General features: G+C 43.0%; 1 protein-coding gene across 2 annotated transcripts in view; it reads left to right on the forward strand.

Annotated features, from left to right (window-relative positions):
* Nucleotides 1–22,642, forward strand: part of ATP2A2 (ATPase sarcoplasmic/endoplasmic reticulum Ca2+ transporting 2) — a 60,127-nt gene that overhangs the window by 25,472 nt on the left and 12,013 nt on the right. For both annotated transcript variants that reach the window (XM_044673446.1, XM_044673453.1), the window contains exons 6-9: nucleotides 16,542–16,622; nucleotides 18,447–18,532; nucleotides 18,943–19,407; nucleotides 20,691–20,779. In XM_044673446.1, coding sequence (XP_044529381.1) covers nucleotides 16,542–16,622; nucleotides 18,447–18,532; nucleotides 18,943–19,407; nucleotides 20,691–20,779 — 721 coding nt within the window. The remainder of the gene's footprint in view (nucleotides 1–16,541; nucleotides 16,623–18,446; nucleotides 18,533–18,942; nucleotides 19,408–20,690; nucleotides 20,780–22,642) is intronic.

The raw sequence follows: 22,642 nt of genomic DNA on the forward strand, positions 1-22,642 counted from the left end.
GAAGGATGGGAGGAACCTGGACATGACCTTCTTTTTCCCACAGGAACTGAGATATGGCAGATTACCCACTCCCTGCCTGATCCTGTAGTTGTTTAGTGATTTTTTTTTTTAACCCTGGTATGGAGCTTTCTATTTAGCCAGAATAAATGTGATCTTACAGGGCTCGGCCCATTGTTCTGTTTTTATCGGCCTTGCCTTTTGGATCCTGATTTCTTGTCCAATGTATCAAATCTCCAGGCTTCATGTCATCTACCAAGTTGATAAGCTTGCCATCATGGCCTCCCTCCAGATCATTAGCAGAACCATTGAACAGAATGGCAAATCAGCTGCATTTCACAGATGTCAAACTCTTTCCAGTAGGGAGGCTCTTCTTTGTAGAATGCAGGAGAACTCAGGCCCTCCAAGTACTAGACTCCCCTGCACTCCCTGTGGGGAGAGAGCTGGCAGAATCCAATATGGAGAAGGAGGTTCCCAGCAGGGTCACTGGTCAGGGCTGTTGAGGAACACTGGCCTCCACAGCTGAAAAGTCAGGAATGGAAACTGAGAAGTCTCCAGCAGGACTGTGGTCTCTGCCATTGTTACTAATCACCTCACCACCTACAGAAATGGGGAGGGTAAAAAAAGCTCCTCCTTCCTAGCAAAGAACAGGTTGACCTTTAGTAATTTGAAGTTCTCTCTCCTTATTGTTTCTGAGACTTTTAATGTTTATTAGCAGGGGCAACTATAGGTGGCACAGTGGATGGAGCACCAGGCCTGGAGTTGGGAAGGATCTGGGTTCAAACGTGGCCTTAGACACTTCCTGGCTCTGTGACCCTGGGCAAGTCATCCAACCCCAATTGTCTGACACATCCTGCTCTTCTGCCTTGGGAACAAGTAATGATTCTAAAATGGAATGCAAGCCCCCCCCCCCCAAATAAACAAACAAACAAACAAACAAACAAATAAACAAACAAATAAATAAATGAATGAATGTGTGATGGCAGGCTTTTCCCTCCCTGACTGCAACATTATTAAAATCCAAATTGTTTATTTTATTAAAATGCATGACAGTTAAATGTTCAAATAATTTAGTTTAATCTTCCTATGATTCACGTTCCTTAGGAGAAGAGCCTTTATGTAATATTCCAGGGCAGCATGGACTTGAGTAGGAATCTTGGTGTTCCTTTTTGCTGTGGAACATTGGACAAGTTTCTTGGCCTCAATTTCACTTTCCATAAAATGGATATAATACTTGTTCTACTGACTTTTAATTAGCATAGAATTGGGGAACATGAAGTCAATATTTTTGTATACCCAGTTAGTAGGCAGGTGAAGCCTGTGAGTCCCTTGTCAGTCTTTTTAATGCATAGAATAAGAGACATTAGATTTAAAAGGAACCAGTTACATTAAAATACATACATTAAAATCTCAAAATACCAAAGTAAAACCATTAAGAACCCTTCATCTCTATTCCATTCCAGATACCTTATTTTATAGTTGAGGAAGCCAGACTCCAACTTGACCATAATCCCACACTTGTAAAAAATGCAGGTTCTGAGATTTGAATCTAGGACCTCTGAATCCTAGTTGGAGTTTCTGCTACCCCAGTGAGGATGAATTGGGAGTCTTTCAGAGGGCAAAAGACTTAGTTTCTATCCTTCCCTGTGGCTGTTAGGCCAAGTTTCTCCATCTACAACCAGAGATTCATAACCTATTCTTTCTACTCATTAGAATTGATAAGATTTCTTACTGGTACAGGTTGTGCAGGACCAAATGTTGAAGCCTTAGTCATGCTGATCTAGTATGAAATTAGCCTTCTTGGACACATCAGTCTTTATGTTGTAACCAACAAGTGATTTATTCTTTCTTACTCTGGGTGACTGTCTGGAGTTTTTTTGTTTTGTTTGTACACATCTTCCCAGGGAAGGCCAAGTGATCTGACCCAGTTATTGCTGGTATCCATTTTTGGCACCATCTTCTATTGCTTTCAGCCAGAGATCACTTGATCAATGGGTGCTTGTTATTGGGGTCTTCCGGTCTTCTTTGGGAAGGTTTTATATAGAGTTGAGTTTTTGTGTTCCTAAGTCATGAATTTTGTTCTAAGGATGCTTCCATCCCATGAGAGTCCTATGTAAGTGAGCTGTCTGCTGTGAAACCTTCCCTGATGGCATACTCATGGTTACTATATTGTACTAAATGTTTGTACCTGTCCATCAGTCCAGCAAATAGATATTGAATATCTGCTGTGTGTCAAGCACTCTGGGTGCTGAGAGACTTTGTCTAGGTAACACACTGCCCTTATTTTTTATAAAGCCACCTTTCCATAAAGTATGTGCCATTTTACTGTTTTTTGGTTATTAAATGTGTTTTATTCTCATTATGAATTTCTGGTTGTCAGGATAAATTATACGTTTTTAAATGTCTTATATCTTTCATTGTGGCCTGAGGGCTTGTGGCTTTCTTCATTGAGCAGATGTCATCCACTAAATGCAAGTCTCTTGCTTCTAGATGTGAATTAATTCCTACAGTTCAATGGGAATCACAAAATTTGAGTGTTGGAAGAGACTTTATACAGTGAAAGGCCCCTTCCTGAATATGCCCAACAGTGATTGGCCAACCTCTGTTTAGAAACCCTTAAGGCAAGGAAGCCCACTGCCTCTCAAAGCAGCCCATTCCCTTTTTTAATAGCTCACATTGATAGGAAGGTTTTATTTACTCTAATGTATAGCTTAGATTGGCCACCTTCTTCTAATATCCACAAGGCAGCTCTTCAGATCTGTGAGGAAAGCTTTTATGTTCTACAGGAATCTCCTCTTCTCCAGACTAAAATGTACCCCATTGCTTTAACTAATCCTTATGTAGCTTTCTTTAAGCAGCTACATAGTGTAGTTGGTAGGGCATCACACCTAGAGTCAGAAGGACCCAAGATCAAATTTAGCCTCAGATGCAACTATGGCACCCAAGATTAAATGAGGTTTTTTTGCCTGCTACACCTCTACTCATTCTTTCTTGCAGGTCTCTAAGACCACTAGATCTTTCTATCCATGACTCCAAAAGTTGGTGTTGGTGAAGTTGACTTTTGTACTCAAGGACAACTTTATGTTTGTCCCTTTTGAATTTCATCATATTAAATTCATCCCAATTGCTCTAATCCAGTGGTGGTGAACCTTTTAAGAGACTGCCCAAACTGCACCCTCACGCCACATGTGAGCTACTGCCTTACCCCAGATAGGGGAGGGCGGAAGTGCTCCCATAGGGCTGCTGGGCAGAGGGGGGGAGGGTGATGGGAGAAATGTCTTCAGGAGAGGGGGAGGGGAGCAGCTCCCTCCAGCATGTGTGCCACAGGTTTGCTAACACGGTTCTAGCCTGTCAGGATCACTCTGGGTCCAGTGTGTTAGCTCGCCTTCCAAGCTTGATGTGATCTGAACCTGGCATTCATATGCCTTTACCCAAATCATCAATTAAAATGTTAACTAGCCCAGTGTAAAGCACAGTTCCTTGGGCCCATTCTTGGAAACATCATGCCATGTAAATGTTGAACTGTTAACAACTTTTTGAGACATTGCAAAGAATTTGGGCCGAGGAGGCAGACTTCCCCTCCTACCCCCTGTCCCAGTTCCCACATACCTCCAACAAATGTTGAAGTTTGCATCAGATCAAACTATCAAGAAATCCAATGAGAAGCTTCAGCCACCCCATGTGCACAAAGTCAGACAGAAGCCCAAGGGCAGTAAGAAAGGGGGATTCCAACATGAATACAAGGTAGCTTCTTCCCAGTGCAACTAAAGAAAGGCCAGAAACACATGCACTCTCCAAGGCTCTGAATCTGGAGTTAGCAAGAATGGAGGCCTCCCCCAGAATGCAGCATTCCAAAAGGCAAAAGATAACAGACTTATAACCGAGAGTAATTTATGCTGCCAAGCTAAATATAATTCTACAAAGAAAAGAATTGAACTTTTAGAATAGAAGATTTTTGTGCATTTCTGATAAAAAAGACCAGAGCTGAGTAGGAATGTTTAAATATTAATATAAGAGTTCAGAGAAACATAAAAAGGTAAATTTATCTGAGCAATAAAAGAAGTTGTACAATGATACAGCACTAATGTTCTAATAGGGAGAGAAGAAATAGATCTCATTAGAACCTTAATGTCTTAACAGGGTATTGAGAGATAACTAAGAAGATAGTACTCCCTGGAGCTAGGTTGGTACTATTCTAAAGGTTTGAAGAAGGGAGAAAAGAAGGAAAGGTAAAAGGAATATAACTTGTTTAGAAAAGAGGAAAAGGGGAATGAAACTTGTTGTTTCTCAGAATCGAGGTACACGAGAAGTACATACAAACATGGAAGGGAAGGAATTCTGGGAGAGTAGGCCCTAGATGAACGTAGCAGCTTGGTCTTCTTTCTGATGACCCTTGTCATTGGCCTATCCCCAAGTAAAGGCCTTGTCCCATCTTTGATCCTTGTTTTTTTTCTCACTGGCCATTGCTTTCTAAAACCTGAAACATAAGAGGCTACCTTAAGTGGGATCATATCCTGAAAAATCCCTGTTATTAACCAAATACATTTGATATGCAATAAGATAATTTTTATAAAAGGCTTAGCACAGTCCTAGATAGTGAGGAAAATAGCATGCCAAGTTTCATTTCAGCCTGTTTTATTTTGCCCCTTGGTTAACCATTTCCATATCCTCTGCACCATCTTGTTATCAGGATTGGTCATGCTTAAAATGGCTGTCGTTGTGGCACTGCCAGTAATCAACTCAGTGCTGGCAGTAGTCCTGGATTTGGAGGCTAAAAATAGCTTCTGGTAAGGAGGCTAGATAGAACTTGCCTTCGAGGTGGAGGGAACCTCAGGGTTTCTTTTGGGGGACAGGCATGTCTTTATATCCACTACTGATCTGTAGGGACACCCTTAACCCATGAGATTGCCAGCATTCAAGTGGTTAGAGATTGTATGGCCTGTTCTGATCTCCTGGAGGGGCTGCAGTGCTAAGTTTGGTGGCTGAAAGACCTGAGATTGAACCCTACCTCAGACTGTCATTATTAGCTCAGTCACTTCCTCTATCTCAGCCTCAGTTTCTGTAAATTGAGGATGATAACAATACCTCCCAGAGCTTTGTGAGAATCAACCAAGATATAATAGACTTCACAATAGACTGCAAATGTTATTTAATAAACAGAATTGGTTGGTCTTTGGAACATCTTAAGAGCAGAATGTGGTTCAGGAAAAAGCACACTTTCCCCAGAGTGGGGGACCTGACAGTCCTGCTGTTAGACTCTGGCCACAGCCATGGTTCTCCATTTTAAATTTTCCTTTCATTTCATTAGATTCATTTTTTTCCGTCCGGGCTTTCAAGATGGATAACTTAAAAGATCAGAGAAGTCCTTTGCCTCCTTCCTTTTTGAAGTGCTTCATTTCTTTCAAACATGGCATTTACAGATCCGCTTAGGACCGGGTATTAGATTTTAACCCCAATTCTTTCTTTTTTTACATGGATGTCTGGTTCCCCTAACAAAGGCATCTTCAGTGATTCTGCTAGGGCATCTGCCTTTGTGCTGTCTGTTTCAGTGATTTGGACATTTTGGGCTATTTTTGCCCCTCAAGTATGATGAATTTTTATCTCCCTTGAGGTTCCTTAGGTTTTTATGGAGAAAGCTTTTAAAGAAATCACTCAGCTACAGTGACAGTATTGTGATTTTGGAGTAGATGCTCTGAACGTTCATGGAGATGCCCTGGAGTCTTTCTAAGATTTATCCTTCAGGGCAGACCTGTGATTGCCTCAGTTTGGAGAATCCCCAAGGTAGAAATTCTCTTCTCTGATGGTGATGAAGCTGCTAATCTTCAGCTCAAAGGCACTGTGTGGAATGGGCCTTGGCATGAGTCCAAAGCTGGACTCACCAAAGCTGGCGTCATTACTCCATGCTGCCTTTCTAGAGTTTTGTCTTTGGGAAAAGTCAGGTGGCTTCTCCCTCCTGGCTATCATATCCTGAAGATGCTACCCTCGCTTGCAGTCCCTAAAGGAACTGGACAAATGGGTGACTTTAGAAGAGAGCTGTCTCTGCTCCCCTCAGCTCCTGCCCTTTGTTCATCACAGGCCCTCCCCAAATGGACCTTGGGGACTTTGAGGCCATTGAGGATGGAATGCCAATAGAACCATTATCAGTCAGACCTGTAATCTAGACTGGCCAGAAATTTAAGAATGAAACCATGGGCTGATTAGATGGTAGAGACCACTGCAGGAATATCCATAAACCCCTTCAGTACATATGTATGAAGTAGCTAAAGACAAGATCATTTAGGAGAGAGGGCTCTAGGACTTAGGACAGGATTGGGAAAGATTTCCTGTGTCTCAGAAAAGGGGATTTTTAGAAGCAGCAGTGAGGAGGGAGGGTTTTCCTGGCATGAGGCACAGCCACAGTAAAGGTCTGGAGATGGTACCTGGTGAGTTATGTGTGAGGAACAGAGAGAAAACCAGTTTATCTGGATCTCAGAGGACAAGAAGCAGAACAATGACCAGTAGGGCTCAAAAAGAGGGTGAGGCCAATTTAGAAGAGGCTTTAAAAGCCAGTTTCTGTTTGATTCTGGAGTACAAAAGAAACTACCAGAGTTGTCCAGTAGAAGAGTTTCATGAACAGAGCTGTACTTTTTTTTTTTTTTTAATAAACCCATACCTTCTGCCTTACTAACAACTCTTTAAGACAAGGACAAAGGCTATGCAAATGGGGTTAAGTGACTTGTTTAGGGTCATACTGCTAGAAAGTTTCTGAGGCTAGATTTGAACCCAGATCCTCTTGACTCTAGGCCTGGCTCTCTTTCACTGAGCCACTTAGCTGCCCCCTAATATATTCTTAAAGACTTGCCTTTCTAGCCCCAGGATTGTCAAAAATTCTCCTGATTGCCCCTCTTCCCTGTGTTGGTGAGTCTGTTAGTAGAAGGCAAGAAATTTGGATATTTTATTTTCAGATTCCCAGTTGATTCTCCTTCCATACCAGAGTGGGAAGGCATTGACAGTCCAGAAAGTGTTGGTGTTGGATTTGGGAATGTGAAGTTTCCCCTTTGAAAGTCTGGCATCTCCTTCCAGCTTAAAGGGAATCTATAGAATTGGGATGGTAGGAGCTGACTTGTGTGACCCTCAAGAATTGGCAGAACATTTCACACCCATCTTCTTGTTGTGGCTTAGAGACTTTGTGGTCATTTGGCTAATAAACAAGGCAGGGACCTGACCCCAGGTCTTCTGACTCCCAAGGTCAGTGCCCTGTCCACTAGGCCAGACTGCTGGAAGACAGTGGAATCGGTGTTAACTTATCTATTATATTCTTGTACATTTTTTCCTTTCATATTATAGATATCACTTGTAAGAAAGTCATTTCTACTATGAATCACAACTGCTTTGTTAGTTGACATGTCTTAACTTTGTTTTAATGGAAAAGTACTGTGAGGGTGGAGGAAATTGCATTTTTTGAGTATGGGTGTTCCTGGTATGTGGGCATTTATGGATGAAGACCATGGAGAGGGAGGACTGGCCAGTGCTTGGCTATGAGTCTGTATCTAAGACCTGGTGTGGAACTTGGGTACGAGGGGGAGGGTGTGCTTAGAAGATCAAATCAGAGGAGAGCCTTCCTTCCAGCCCTAACATTCTTAAATTTTTTTCTAATTATATGTAAAAACATTTTTAAACCTTTTTTTTTTTTTTTTTTTTTAAATTTTGAGCTCTTAAGTTCTCTTCTTCTCCCCCCTCATTGAGATGGCAAGTGATTTGATCTTGGGTATACATGCACAGCCTGACATTCTTTCAAATATATATGCCTGAAGACCTGAATCAGTTCCCTTTACCTTATAACCTAGCCCATGCTAGGATTAGCTACATAGCTTCACAAAAATGTTGAATACCAAACTAAGGAGAGCCGTCTTCCCTCAGGCCTACCCTGGAGCAGGGGAGATGGTTAAGGAGTAAAATTATTATAAAAAGTTTAAGATGAGGCAGATAGCAGATGGGTTTTCTTTTTCTTTTTTCTTTTGCTATTTATGTCAAGTCAGCAAATAATATATTTAGTACCTATGTGCCAGGCACTGTGCTAAAACACTGGGGATAGGGAAAAAAGGCAAAATCATTCCCTGCCCTTAGAGTCTACCTGAGGAGGCATTATGCCAGGCATGGGGTTAGTAAGGATGCCACCAGTTGGGAGATTCAGTGATGTGTTGGAGTCAGAAGAAAGAAACCTGGAAAGATAGGAGAGGGGACCAGATTTTGAAGCCTGGCTTTTATCTGTGAGTGGTGGAGAATTGGTGTCAGGGTAGAAGAAAAATGTCTCCCCTTTCCTTTTTCATAGTTCTTCCATTTCTATGGCGTGTGAGGTTTAGAGGCTTGAAAACAAGGGAGCCTAAATGTGGCAAAAATTCTGAGTGAGTTCGTATAGGTCTGAGTGTTCCAAAGAGTTAGAAATTGTACTAAGTATTTATACAAATCAGATTCATTTAGAACAGTGATTCCCATAGTGGGTGCTACCGCCCCCTGGTGGGTTCTGCAGAGATCCAGGGAAGCGGTGATGGCCACAGGTGCATTTATCTTTCCTATTAATTGCTATTAAAATTAAAAAAAATAATAATTTCCAGGGGGCTAAGTAATATTTTTTCTGGAAAGGGGGCGGTAGGCCAAAAGAGTTTGGGAACCACTGCTTTGGAAAAAGGGATTCCAGCCTTCCCCATAGTAGTCTCCTCCATTTGAGCTTGAAGACCAGACTTTAGACCACCCTGGACTGAGGGACAAGCCGAGTGCTGCAGAACTGACAACTAAAGGCTGTCATCTCCCATCGTCCTCCATAGAAACCTCTTCACAACCTTACATGAATGTTGGCAAGTAATTTTCCTATTGGAGACTTATTTGTCTAATGCTGTTACAGTCGTTCAAGGGAACAATTGGGGTTGAGTTCGTTTTCATGGGTAGTGAGTGATGATATCCACGACGGAGGAAGAATCCACTTTGATATTGATTCTTTGTAATGGGAGTAAAGTCCAGGGGTCAGCTGTCTGGTTGGTTCCTGTGAAAGCTGAGAATGGAGCAGAATTGGACTAATTGAGCTATCTCCTCCCAGGTCCCTCTTCTTTGGGACTGGAACCGGACTGAAAACAATAATAATATTCAGACTCAATCAATGACTTGTTAGGCTACAAATAATTGCTCCTTGTTGCATAAGCATTTCCTGAAGGAATTTCTTTTTACCTAGATGTGTCCCTGCAGGCAGGTGAAAGGCTGAGCATTGCCTCTTGAGATTATGTATCAAGTGATCACATGTCCTGTAGAAACAGAGCTTTATTAAAGAGTAAGCCCAGCTTGTGACAGTTCATGGGTCAAAAGTGGGAGTTGCAGAGTTGAAAGTCTGAATAGGTTTGGTGTGAATGAACCCACTTTTGGTAGGATGTAAGGAACTGCTGCTTTATGTGGGTGGCGTAGCTGTGGCTCCCATCAAGTCGCATAATTTCTGGGCCGGAAGGGAACCTCAGTTGTCCAAAGAATCTTCTCTACAACGTACCCATAGAGTGAAGCAGGTAATGAGCATGGAGAGGAGCTCAGCAGCTCTAGTTATTGGGAAATTAATACTTCTGTCAAGCCAATGGGTGCCTTTTTCACAAGATGACCCTAAAGATACTTGGAGACAGTTGCCGGTTCTCTCTTACCCAGGCCCAACAGCTTCAACCAGTCTTCATGTGACAGGAACTTGAAGCTCTCCCTTCCCTCTCTTGGCTTCTCCAGCAGATTTCTAGGACCATTGTCTAGGCTCTGTAATCTTTAGTCTCTCACTGTCTACAGACTATTCCCTGCTACCTATGAACACATCAGTTTCCCCATCCTCAGTCCTCCAGCTCCACATGTCCTCTTGATAAAGTCCTTAGGAAGAGGTGTCCCTTTTAAGTCCTCCATAAATCTGGCTTCCCCATCATTTACCTCAAACTGCTTCCTCTGAAGTTACCAGGGATCTCTTAATAGCAACATATAATTCCTTTTCTCTGACCACCTCTTTCTTAGCCTTTTAGCAGCATTTGCCCTTTTGACCACCTTTTCCTTCTGAATACTTTACATGGCCTGTCCTAGTTCTTCTACTTGCCTCCTCATACTTTCTCAGCCTCCTTTTGCTGGATCTTTGTCCTTGTCACACCCCCAACTCTTTGGCCTCTTTTCTCTTACCAGCTCTCACTGGTTCATTTATGATTTCAATGCATATGATTCCCAGATCTCTATTCTATCCTGCCTCTCCAGCTGCCTTTTGGATATCAATCCAATCAACATTGATTAAATGCCTGCTGTTTGCCATGCTCCGTGCATACATTTAATTTCGAAAAAGGCAATCCCACTCCTCAAAGTACTTAAGATCTAATGGAAGGAAACAACACACAAAAGGAGGTAGGCATGGGAGATCAGGCATCTTGTTCTGGGAAGTTGAAACCAGTTGGAGCAGCAGATAGAGTGGGGCAATTCCTTGACTCCTTAGGAAGAGTCTATGGGGAGGAGGTGACACCTGGAACTAGGGGTCTGTAGGTACCTCAAACTTGGCAATTCCAAAACAATTTTCTCTCCAAAGGCTACTAGGTTTGAATTTCAGGGTCATCCTGGACTCTTCACTCTCACTCCTTCCTTAGGTCTGATCATTACCCAAACTTTCACATCATATCTCCCATATTTTCTCTTCCATAAACATTCACCTTCCTAAAGGCCAGCCCCTCTCTGACACACCCTAGGGCTACATTAGCTTCCTTGATGCTTCACTGAAATCACCAAAGACTTTTCAGACCAACTGTCATCTAGACAGCCCAGCCTTGTATGCAAGAAGGTTGAATTTGGAGTTTTTAAAACCAAAATTCATCTCACTCATCTTGGCCCAATGTTCTAATTTCTCTAGATGACTTTGAATCCTGACTGTCATCCACTGCCTTAGCTATATTATGTGTTAGCCTTTATCTTAAGTCATCAATAAACAAAGATGTTAATTATCCTAGGGCCCCACATATTGTTTGGTCCCTGGGGCTCTTGGAGGGGACCTTCTTCCAAAGAAACATTGAACCATTGATGGACTACTTTTTGCCTGCAGGCATTCACTTGGCCCTAATTGTGCTTTTGTCTAATTCATATCTAAATCTTTTCAATATGAGAGATACCTTGTCATATGTGTGAAAATTTCTTTTTCATATGCCATGTCAATTTCTATAAGGGAGAATTAGTGTATTCCTGTGTCTGGGATCTGGGTCAGAGATGCCATCCAGTCTGCTGCTTTTTCTTTGTCATTAGGAATGGCTTCCTTTGTAACAGAATTTGGTTAATAAATGAAAGGAATAAGGGTTCTTTCCCTGCCTACATGTTCACCCATGTTGTAGGGCTAGGGAGGGCTGGATAGGTTGATGGACCACCTCTTAATTAGCTATCACCAATTAAAGATGTCTTGGGATAGCCAAGGGAGGGGCTGAATAATCCATAAAATCTACTAATTAAGCTGCCAACCCTGCTCAGGTCTTCTGAGGTCAAGAGAGAGCTGTGGAGACCTATATCACTATTGTTTATGATGCTGGCCTAATCAGAAAACCTGTTATACTCAAACTTATATTTTTACCCTCAAATCAGACTTGAGATACTTTTTTCACCATAACAAATGTCTTGCTAAAAATCCACATTAACTCTGTAGCTTTCTTCTTGTCTGCCAAACTTTTCTCAAGAAAGCTCATCTAGCATGCTGTCTGGATGATGATGATGATGATGATAGCAGCAGATAACATTTACTTAGCACTTACCATGAGCCAGGCACTGTACTAACTTTTACAAATATTATCTCATTTGATGCAACAACCTTGGGAGGTGTTTGGTGTTTTTATCCTTATTTTACTGATGAGGAAATTGAGGCTGATAGAGGTTAAGTGACTTGCCCAGTCATACAGCTGGTTATTGAGATAGAAGTTAAACTCAGATCTTCCTTATTCTAGGCCCTCTGCTCTGTGTACATGGACACCGCCTAGCCCCTTGTGAAGGTGATGAATCCAAAATTCCCTTCAGTCACTTTGGTTTCTTTTTTACAGACTTGGTTTGTCCCACGTCTGACAGTGACAGATAAGTGCTTGGACTAAGCAGTCTCCAAGACTGCTGAAGGGCTTTGGAGAGATTTTTCTCACCTTAGACCAATGATGGCACAGGCCCAGTCCCCATTTTTGTTTCACCTTCCTTGTCTTTGATTCTTGGCAAAGGCTAGAATATATCACAGTCAGGTTTGTTCACTGATAGTTTGTCAATGTGATATTTGCCCTTTAATCTGTGGGCCTGCCTCCAATATTTCTGGCAGAGCCCTTCTCTTCATTCTCAGCTACTATTGACCCATCCAACCCAATAAACTTAGCAAGTGCCTACTATGTGCCAGACTAGGTAATACCAAAAAGTGTGACAGTCTTTGCCCTCAAGAAGCTTACAGTCCAATTGTGGGAGACAGCACAGAAATGGAGCTAGGAAAGGGGGTGGGAGCAGACCCTAGTGGCCTGACAGGATCTCTTTTCATGGAGCTGGAAACCAAACAGGGCAACAGATGCTGAATGGGGTCCAGATTCTCCCCTCTAGAACAGAAGATCCAGGCTTGAGCAGCTTAGAGGTGATGAACTTATCCTGGGATGGCCTTTGCTTTCTTTGCTTATTCAGAGAACTAATGTTCCTCAGACTATTGTAGGGTTATAACTCACCTTTGCTTTCTGCCTCTACTTGTCTTTTTTTTTAACCCTTATATTTATGAACCTAAATATCGATCCTAAAGTGGAAGAGAGTAAGATTAAGGGCCAGGCATTGGGGATAAATCTGTCTAGCCCAAGATCTCACAGCTAGGAAGTGTCTGAGGCCAGATTCATACTCAGGTCCTCCCCACTGTAGGCCTGACACTCCATCCACCGTGCTACCTCACTTCATCACCCCTATCCCCCACCCCATCTTAAAAAGCTTGGGGGGGGGTGTTGGCATACTTGGGTGACTCTGTGGATTGAGAGCCACGCCTAGAGACAGGAGAACTTAGGTACAAGTGTACCTCAAATACTTCCTAGCTGTGTGGCCCTGGGCAAGTCAGATCCCCATCACCTAGCCCTTACTGGTCTTCTGCCTTGGAACTAAAACATAGTGTTGACTCTAAGATGGAAGGTAAGGGTTTTAAGAAAAGAAAAGAAAAAAAAAAAGAGCTAGTCTAATGAGCTCATGTAAGTACTTGGTCTTTCCCACCCACTCACTGAGCAGCTTGGTGAGCCTGAGTTTGAATTGAATCTCAGCCCTGCTCCACCTAGTGTGAACCTTTAGCCAGCCTTTTCTGTAATCAGGAGTGAGACAGTGAGATAAGGGGGCCAGCTTAAATGCTTTCCTGTTCTCAAATCTTTGGGGCAATGGCTGAATTAATCACATCTCACTTAGGAAAGTTTGAAGATTTTAGAGTTGAGGCAGATGTAGAGCAAACCCACTGCCAGGTAAATAATTTGGGGTTTTCTTAAACTCTGTGCTGGAGCAGCATATGTTTCCTTTATCAATTTAATTTTTAGATATTTTTTAAAAAACTTACATACAAAGCAGGCTTGATCATGAGTCACGAGGATATATATGGTCTTCAGTTCTTCATGAATGTATCCAGTTTGGGCCCTTTTCCCTGGAGGAACTTAGCAACTAACAAGGATCTAGAAAATGGGCCCTTTTCCATCACAGTCATAAGCTTAATAAATACAAAGACTAAATTCAAAGAATGCTTTTGCATATAAGAAAGCAGAAAGCCTCAATTTTAACCAGAGCAGTGACAGTGTGTTGACCTGGGTCCCCTTCTACCATCTCTAGCCTCCTTGTTCAGAGGTTTGATTTGAGATTTGTCACCTTAATGCTGCCATTTCCATTCTGTTGATAACTGGTAATTGGCTTGTTCCTTTACCAATCCTTGGCTATAGTAGTTTCATTTCATCTACAGTTGTCCTTTGTGGTTCTTTATTGTGTTATGGGGTTTTGCTATCACAAATAAAATAGCTATGGATGGTTTTATTCAAAATTGCTTTAAAAATATTTTTTAACCATATCTTTTGCCTTACATTTAATTCTAAGAAAAGCTGCCAAGGGCTAGGCAATCGGAGTTAAGTGACTTGCCTGGGACACCCAGCTAGAAAGTGTCTAAGGTCAGATTTGAATCCAGACCTTCCCAATTCCAGGCCTGGTGCACTATCCATTGTACTATCTAGCTACTCCTTTTTCAATTGTTATTTTCTAAAATATCATCCATAAAATAAAGCCCTAGTAATGGGCCACTGGGTTAAGTCAGTTTTAGAACCTACTGTGTTTTACTGGGTTACACTACCCTAACAGATAATGTGATATAGAGTGCATATTTTCTCATTCCATGATTTTGCCATTTTAAGCTATCTTTGCCAGTAATAATAATAACAAACAGACATGAATCCATGTCCATGCTCCCACTGTGTGTACCAACAAATCACAAAGTTGAAGTCAGACTTTGAAGGCATGGTAGCATCTCAAAAGTTCTCCAATCTGCATTTCTCTGATTATTCAAGGATTGGGCATTATTTACGATTTTAAACCTTGATAAAGTAATTGTTTCTTTTGGCTCTTTATCCACTTAGGAACAATTGTACTAGGAAAGCCTTGTTCACAATCTCCCTCCTCTGCCAGCTAAAGAAATCAAAGCCATTCCCCATGAACACCACCACCACTCACACTCTCTCTCTCTCTCTCTCTCTCTCTCTCCCTCCCTCCTCCTCACACCCTTGGGAAGTTGTCTCCCATTTTTTTCTACTTTAGTGTAACCTGATGAAGAGATGACTTCTTCTGAAGGCTACCCCTCTATATGGACTCTTGAATCTTTCTGTTCATGCCTTTTCCAGCACATTGTCCCCAATACCCTCACACACATATTGAAGCTACTGGTTTCTTCTCTGCTGCCTACAAATACACCCATGTGCTCCCCATGCTTGAAAAAAGAAAAAACTTTATTGGGCCCTACCTTTCATCTCCTCTCTTCCCATTTTCTCAGCAGAACTCCTTGGAAAAGCTGTCTTGCGCTCACTGGCTCATCACTTCCTCCCCCCAGCCTGTCTGATAGGCTCTTCATCTTTTCTCCCGGAACCCCTCCCTCTCCCATATTTCCCTATTTCTATTGAAGATACCTTTGGGACCCTGATCATCAGTCTGCTCTTAATTACTCCCTTAATGATCCTCAGGGATGTTAGTTACCTAATCTTGTTGTGGTTACCTCCTCCACACCTCTCCCAGGTGTCTGTTCCCTTCTCTTTATTCACATGCTCTCCCTGAGGTTGGAGCTGCTTCACCTCTTGCCTGGACCATTGCAGCAGCCTCCTAATTGTTCTCCACACCACTGCCAAAGGGAATTTTCCTTAACTTGAATGGCAGTTCTCTGTCCCTCCTCTTCTTGCCTTTTAGGATCAAATATAAGCTTGTTTAACCTTTAAAGCCTTTTACCAGCTGGTGCTTATTTACCCTCCCAGCCTAATTAGACTCCCCTTTCACACCCTCTGGGGTCCAACTAAATGTTCCTGTTGCTCTTTCAGGGCTGGCCTACATTCCCCCTCCTGCTCTTGTATTGCCATGTCTCCCTCATCTGAAATTTAAGTCCTCATCTTTGCTTCAGGGCCTCCTCCTCAACATGTTTGTAGGTGCACAGGATTATCTTCCCTGCTAGAATGTTAAGCTTCTTGTGGGCAAGGATTACCTCATTTTTGTCCCATCTTTGGGTTCCCTGTGTCTGCCCTATAATACAGATAGACTCTGGCCGAGTATAGTTGGCAGGCTGGGATTTTCAGATACTTTTTTTTTTTAACATTTATTAATATTCATTTTTAACATGGTTACATGATTCATGCTCCACCTTTCCCCTTCACCCCCCCACCCTTGGCCGATGCGCATTTCCACTAGTTTTGTCATGTGTCCTTGATCAAGACCAATTTCCAAATTGTTGGTAGTTGCATTGGTGTGGTAGTTTCGAGTCCACACCCTCAATCATGTCCACCCCGACCCATGCGTTCAGATTTTCAGATGCTTTTCTGCAGTACGGGGAAGAGTGTAGCATTTTCAGTACTGAATTGGAAACTTCTCCGAGGCTCTCCCAGTGCCCTATAAGAAGAGCTACTGAGATATTTTAATAGTCTTAGAAGCAGAAAAGTTCCAGAAGAATTTTTTGCCTGCTGGTTTGTCTGTCTACTTTCTGGGTATTCCAAGGGAATGTGTCTGCTCCTTGGGGCTCTGTTGAGTCCTGGAGGCTTTATCTGTGAATGTTTCTGAACACAGTTGCTGGAGGCCTTATATGGGGAGGGGAGGGAGGACAGGGTGGGCTAGGGCTAATAGCCATAAGATTGTGAACTCCTTGAGGGCAGAATCAGCCCTTTGCCTCTTTCTGTATCTGATGGGCTTAGAGGGATGAGGAAATCTATGGGTATATAGATTAGAGGAAAGCCCCTCTGATCTCCTTTCTATATGAATCATTTTTACAATAGTGAGCATGGACTTAATTGGTATAATCATTGATCTGGACATCTGCTCTTTTCTTACAGTTGGTGACAAAGTTCCTGCTGACATAAGGTTGACATCCATTAAATCTACTACCTTAAGGGTGGACCAGTCAATTCTCACAGGTAACCACTGTTGGTGCTTTGTATAAAGCCTTTGTGCATCAGATTCCTATGCTCTGAAGCTGTTAGCATGAGTTAAGTTTCCATTGTGGGATACTAAGAGGGGTTTGATTACCCCAGGCACTTGAGGTACGGATTGAAGAAAAGAAGTTATGATTGTGATCCTGTTTTACCAGACCCTGCCCTGTTCCTTCTGAAAATAGTGCTTCTGATTAGTTTGGTGACGTTGGGCCTCAGTTTCCTTATCTGTAGAAGTTGTTGAAATGTTCTCTGAGGATCCTTCCAATCCTGATTCTATCAGTTCTTTGCCTCAAGGGGGAGAAAAAAAGTCTTCAGTTATTAACAATGCCTCATTTTGTAGAGTCCTAGGCTGCTGGGGCTGGTGTTTCCTAATCTTCTAATCTCTGATCTGATCTACTTTACAGCAATCTCCTACTAAAGAGGCATGATTAACAATAAAAGTGAGCCTAAAAATAAACCACCCTTTTCTACCTGGAATCTGCACACTTAAGCTTAGAACTTATGCTGAGCCCTCTCTTTCCCCTCTTTGTTTGGCCAAAGCCTGGGCAGGGGCCGGTGGAGGGGTGGAGGGCTCTTGCAAATGATTATATGACCCTGGGAAGGAAGGGTGTCAGAAGATCTGCACAAATAACAATGAAAACCTGAAAGAAAGCCCACAGATTGGGAGAGAAAAATACAAATTTTAAAGGTTATCAAGATTTTTATATCAGATTATTAATTTGGAAAGCAGTTGGCTGTATAGAGGAGGTGATGTGAGAAAAGTAGAAACAATAATAACCCCATCTGGCAGCTTTCTGAATAGTCTTTATATTTAAGGAAAACTCCCAAAGCCCACAAGTGAACTTGTTACCAGTTGTGCATATAGCTGGAACTGAAGAATAGAAATTAATTTTAAACTGCTCATATCTGGTTTTTTAAATGGAAACTATGAATAGAGGAAGCTAAAACCTAGGACTGATTGATCTATCAATGTGAATGGGAAGAATCTCCTGACTTCTCTGTATTGTTGCTTACCTCTTCACCACTTAGTGCCTGCATGTTTTATTATTTGCCATTCTAAATATCTTGCTGTTGGAAAACTAAGGCTTCCTTAATCCAGCCTCCCTTGTTTTATCACAGACAGGGCTGGAGAAGTGGACAGATGGATCAGGGAAGAATAGAACCCAAATGTCCTGACCTTCCAGTGTAGAACATGCTCCCTTGCACTGCCCCTGGTGCCTTAGAGCTGGAGGGTGGGGAGACAAAAAGGGGTCCCTGGAGAGTTTTTCTCAACCCTCCAGTCCCTGTTTCTTCTTTGTCTTAACTACATTAAGAATAAAAAGTGAGGCAGGCCCCGTCATTCTGGCAGGCAAGTCTGCCTAAAATGTGAAGCCCCTAAAATGTAACTGTGGAAGGAAGGAAGAGAAAATGACTAGAAAAAGGAGAAATCTTCCCTTCAAAGCTTTTCTACTCACAGGAAGGTCTGCAGGATTTGACTAATGGTTTTTTAAGAATCAAATTAACACAAAATATCCTAGACACTCTTGATAAAAGGCAGGCAGGCTCCTATCATTGAGAACTAGAGTGGCCTTCCCAGCTCTTAGGTTCTTGGTCCACAAGGGTCTCAGCATCTTCTGTTATTGAGGGATAATTTGACTTTCCATGAAATAATTGGGATTTTTATCTTTCTTTCCATTTTATCTAACAGTTGCTTTTAATTGATGATCTATCTTGCCATGGAAAACATGACAGATTTTTGCAGATTGAAGGTTATCGATTATTCCAGAGAGTATATGTTTCAGTGTCTCCTATTTTCTTCTAATTTAGGTGAATCTGTCTCTGTTATTAAACATACGGACCCTGTACCGGATCCCCGGGCTGTAAACCAAGATAAGAAGAATATGCTCTTTTCTGTAAGTGCTTTCTTAAAGCCCATTTTCACTTTTCTGTGTCTTGTGAAAAATTTCCAAACACAATGAGTATTTCTTATAGTAGTAGCTAGTCCCCATGTTCAACAGATCTGGAAGAATCACAGCTCTTAAAATATCCAAATACGGGACCTACAAACCAGATTGCTAAAGGGAACCCCAATTAGCAAATAGGCTGCACTTCAGAAGTTTGAGAAAGTGCTCATTTTCTAAAACTTGAACTCATTCTGAAAAATAGAAATGGTTTTTCTAGGTAAATGAGCTCTTGAGGTCATGGCCATTAAGGGGGGGGTGGGGCGCTAAGCTATGGAGCTGGCTTGGGAAAAAAGGTCTCAAAGGGATCCTGACCTTTCTCTTTCTCTCTCACTCAACATTTCTTCCGTATTTCTCTTTAGGGTACAAATATTGCTGCTGGAAAAGCAATGGGAGTGGTGGTTGCCACCGGCGTCAACACTGAAATTGGCAAAATCCGTGATGAAATGGTAGCGACTGAGCAGGAGAGGACCCCCCTGCAGCAGAAGCTTGATGAGTTTGGGGAACAGCTGTCCAAAGTCATCTCCCTCATCTGCATCGCCGTGTGGATGATCAACATTGGGCATTTCAATGACCCAGTGCATGGGGGCTCCTGGATCCGAGGTGCCATCTATTACTTCAAGATCGCAGTAGCCCTGGCCGTCGCAGCCATTCCCGAGGGCCTGCCCGCCGTCATCACCACCTGCCTGGCCCTGGGCACCCGCAGAATGGCCAAAAAGAATGCCATTGTCAGGAGTCTGCCTTCCGTGGAGACCCTGGGCTGCACTTCAGTCATCTGCTCTGACAAGACTGGCACTCTGACTACCAACCAGATGTCCGTGTGTAGGGTAAGGAGCTCTCTGGTCTGTAGACCACACCACACCGTCCTGGGCCTGAGCACTTTTTTTGTGGCGGGTAGCAGCAGCCCACAGCAATGGGGGATGGGCCAGTAGGGCCCCCAGGGAAGTAGGCTCTGGCTCTGCTCCATGCTGATGCCTGGTGGCTCGGTGGCTCTGAACCCATTTCGTTTGCCTTAGAGAAGGTTTGGAGGTCTTTGGATCTCCTGACCCATAGGTGGAAGGAAAGCCTGTTAATGATAAATAAGGCTTATACCAGACCCTCCCTGTTCTTCCTCCTTTCTGGCTGTTTTTAGGATCTCTCAGAAGCCATTGGCCTGTCCTTTTAAATGTAATGGAGCGTGAGGGCAAAAAACCTAAACTCTCCTGTGTGATCCCGTCCCCTGCAGGCTTCTGTTCTCAGGCCCGATTTGGCTGCTGCCAGCTTGAGTCTGTGGCTGGATTTTGTCTCCGGGCCTCAAAGTCGCCCCATCTGGGAGTCAGTGGTGGCTCCTCCTCATCCCCCCAACACACGTATTTGGGAGAATCCCACAGTCTGCCTGGCCCTTTGCCCTGTCAGACATGCTAAAGGCTTGAATGTTTAGCACCAGCGTGTTGCATATACAAATGACTGTGACGGTGTTTGCCCTTATTTCCATGGGCGATGCCATGGTTTCTGATACTGAGAGAACGGAAAGAGGCATTACATAGTCCTCTTCAGCCCAGAGGCCTCCAGGGAGGAGAGCTCAGGCGTGGGCCTTTCCCTGCTAGTTTCTTCAGTGGTCAGAGGGAGGGGGGTGAGGGTCAGGCAGAGTGACCGCCTTGAGGTGACAGAACCCAAAGTGGTGGCCCCAGGACACTGGTCTGCTGCTCTCCAGGCCAGTAGCCATCGTCCCGTGTATCAGCCTCCTCCTTTCTCCCCAGCGCTGCTGTTCATAAAGGTGTTTCACTCTATTCTTTGAGTGCTGATTACTGAACCCTCTCAGTGTTAGCGGGTTTTGCCATAGAAGAAGAAAGGGCCTTTAACAAGCAGATCTGACCGATGGCAGGAAGAGCAGGGTCCTTGCATTCAAGTCAGTCGTGTCTTTTAATGTGTTTGGGGATTGTCTGTTGGCTTGGGTCACAGACAGAACAGCCACGCTCTGTCCCTGGCACTGCGTCTGCTTGGGGGGCTCCAGGCAATGAACTGGACCCATTTACTATAAGATAACTGCTTGCTTTCTTGTACTGGGTAGATAAGCTAAATGATTTTTTACCCCAGCAGGTAGCTTATCATGAATATTTTTCTTCTACAGATGTTTATTCTGGACCGAGTTGAAGGGGATAGCTGTTCCTTGAACGAGTTTACCATAACTGGATCAACATATGCCCCCATGGGAGAAGTGTAAGTAGAGTATCTGTGGGTGACCCCCACCCCCACCACCACCTAGTCACCACAGAAGGATCCTGGCATCCTGTAGAGGGCTCAGCTTGGTGTCAGGAAGGAAGGCCAAGGGGCTCACATTGATGCCTTCAGGGGCTTACTTGCTAACCAGAGACTGCATGCATGTGCAAGCTCTTAAAGGAAGCCAGGAATTAAGAGGAATCCAGACATAAGGGACAGTCAAAGCAAAGGCTTAGAGAAGGAATGTGGAGTGTTCTGTGTGGGGCACAGGCAGCTATTTTGGCTTGAAATTACTGGAAAGGGAGGAAGAGCCTGGGCTGTGAAGAGCTCTAAGTTCCAAATAGAAGAGCTCCTGTTTGATCCTGGAGGTAATCGAGAAAGAGCCCCAGAATATTAAGGAAGGGAGATGGGTGTGATGTGAGCAGACTCTCACTTGAGGGACATGCCTTTGGCATCCGTAGAAGATGGACTGAGGAGAAGAGAGACTTGAGGTTAGGGAGGCGAGTTACTTCTCGCAGTAGTCCCAGTGAGAAGGGGCAAGAGTCTGAACTTGGAGGAGCGGGGCAAATGGAGAGAATGAGCCAGAAGCAGAAATGACAGAATCTGTGGAGAGAATGCAGAGTCCTGGGGTAGAAAGCAAATGAATTCTGTTTTGGATATGTTACATTTAGAGCATCTACAGGACATCCAGTTGAGAATATATAACATTCAGTCAGAGATGGTAGAGCTAGACCTAGGTGGGGAGACTGATAATCAAACCCATGGGAACTGATGAGAAGCCCTGTAAGAGAATGTAGAGGGAAAAGAGCAGAGGTCATGCTGCAGGAACCAGGGATGAAGACTGACAAAGACCATTCAGGGAACTTGAGGGAGAGGAATTTCACTTGAAAAATACTGTTGCAAAGAAACCATATTTTAAGGATTTGGGGGGGAAGGCAAGAGAAGCTTTTTCAAGATGTTTGAGATGGGATGTTGTGGGATAGCAGAACCCTAGTGAGGGTTTTTAACAGTGGAGAAGCTATAGGTGTCCTGGGGGCATTGAGGAAGGGGCAGTAGGTGACAGGACATGGATGGGAAACTCTGGACCAGGAGGCCCTCAAGTAAAAGGAGTTTTAAAATAATAATAAGAGCTGTAGTTGCCTGCCTCACACAGGATCAAGGGAGAATGTAAGGCTCTTTACCGATGATAAAATAGTTACAGTAATTGTTATCAAAATATCTCATCTGGGCTAAAAAGGTTAGTGCTTCTTTGTACCAATCCTAGATAGGGGAACAGGCATGATGGGCTTGAGTGGTCTTTTTATCTAAGACACAGTATGAGAAAAGCATTGAAAAGATAGCTTAAAGCCCCACAAATGTGAAGTCAGACTGTGTACAGATAATGGGTTTCTCTTAGATCAAAAATCTAATGAATCCTGCCAGTGACCAAAAAATATTTCATGGAGCTGAAGCTTTTTAAGAGACTAAGTTGTCCATCTTCTGTGATCTCAAATAGTTCAAAGCCTTTTTCTCAAGGCAGAAATGAAACCTCATTATTTATTTTTCTTTGCTCAACGGATAGGATCCACTGAGCTACTAGGGATAGTAATTGGAAGTTATCTAATGATTGGGTAACTGTTGGCAGTTTTAGCATAAAACAGTATTTAAAAGAAAAGATTACAACTCAAATTTTTCATCCAAAGTAAATTATTTCTTGAATGAGAAGTAGATGATATAGTAGGTGAGGAAAAAGATTCCTGTGATTTTCATCTCCAAACATAACACTGTTCCCAGGCCCCATTGAATAACAATAATGTTTGGTTTCAGAATTTCTTTCCCATTTAAAAAACATGTTGAAAACAGAAACAAGGAAAAGACCTTTTG

Source organism: Gracilinanus agilis, chromosome 1, assembly GCF_016433145.1.
Source record: "Gracilinanus agilis isolate LMUSP501 chromosome 1, AgileGrace, whole genome shotgun sequence".
Classification (NCBI taxonomy): Eukaryota; Metazoa; Chordata; class Mammalia; order Didelphimorphia; family Didelphidae; genus Gracilinanus; species Gracilinanus agilis.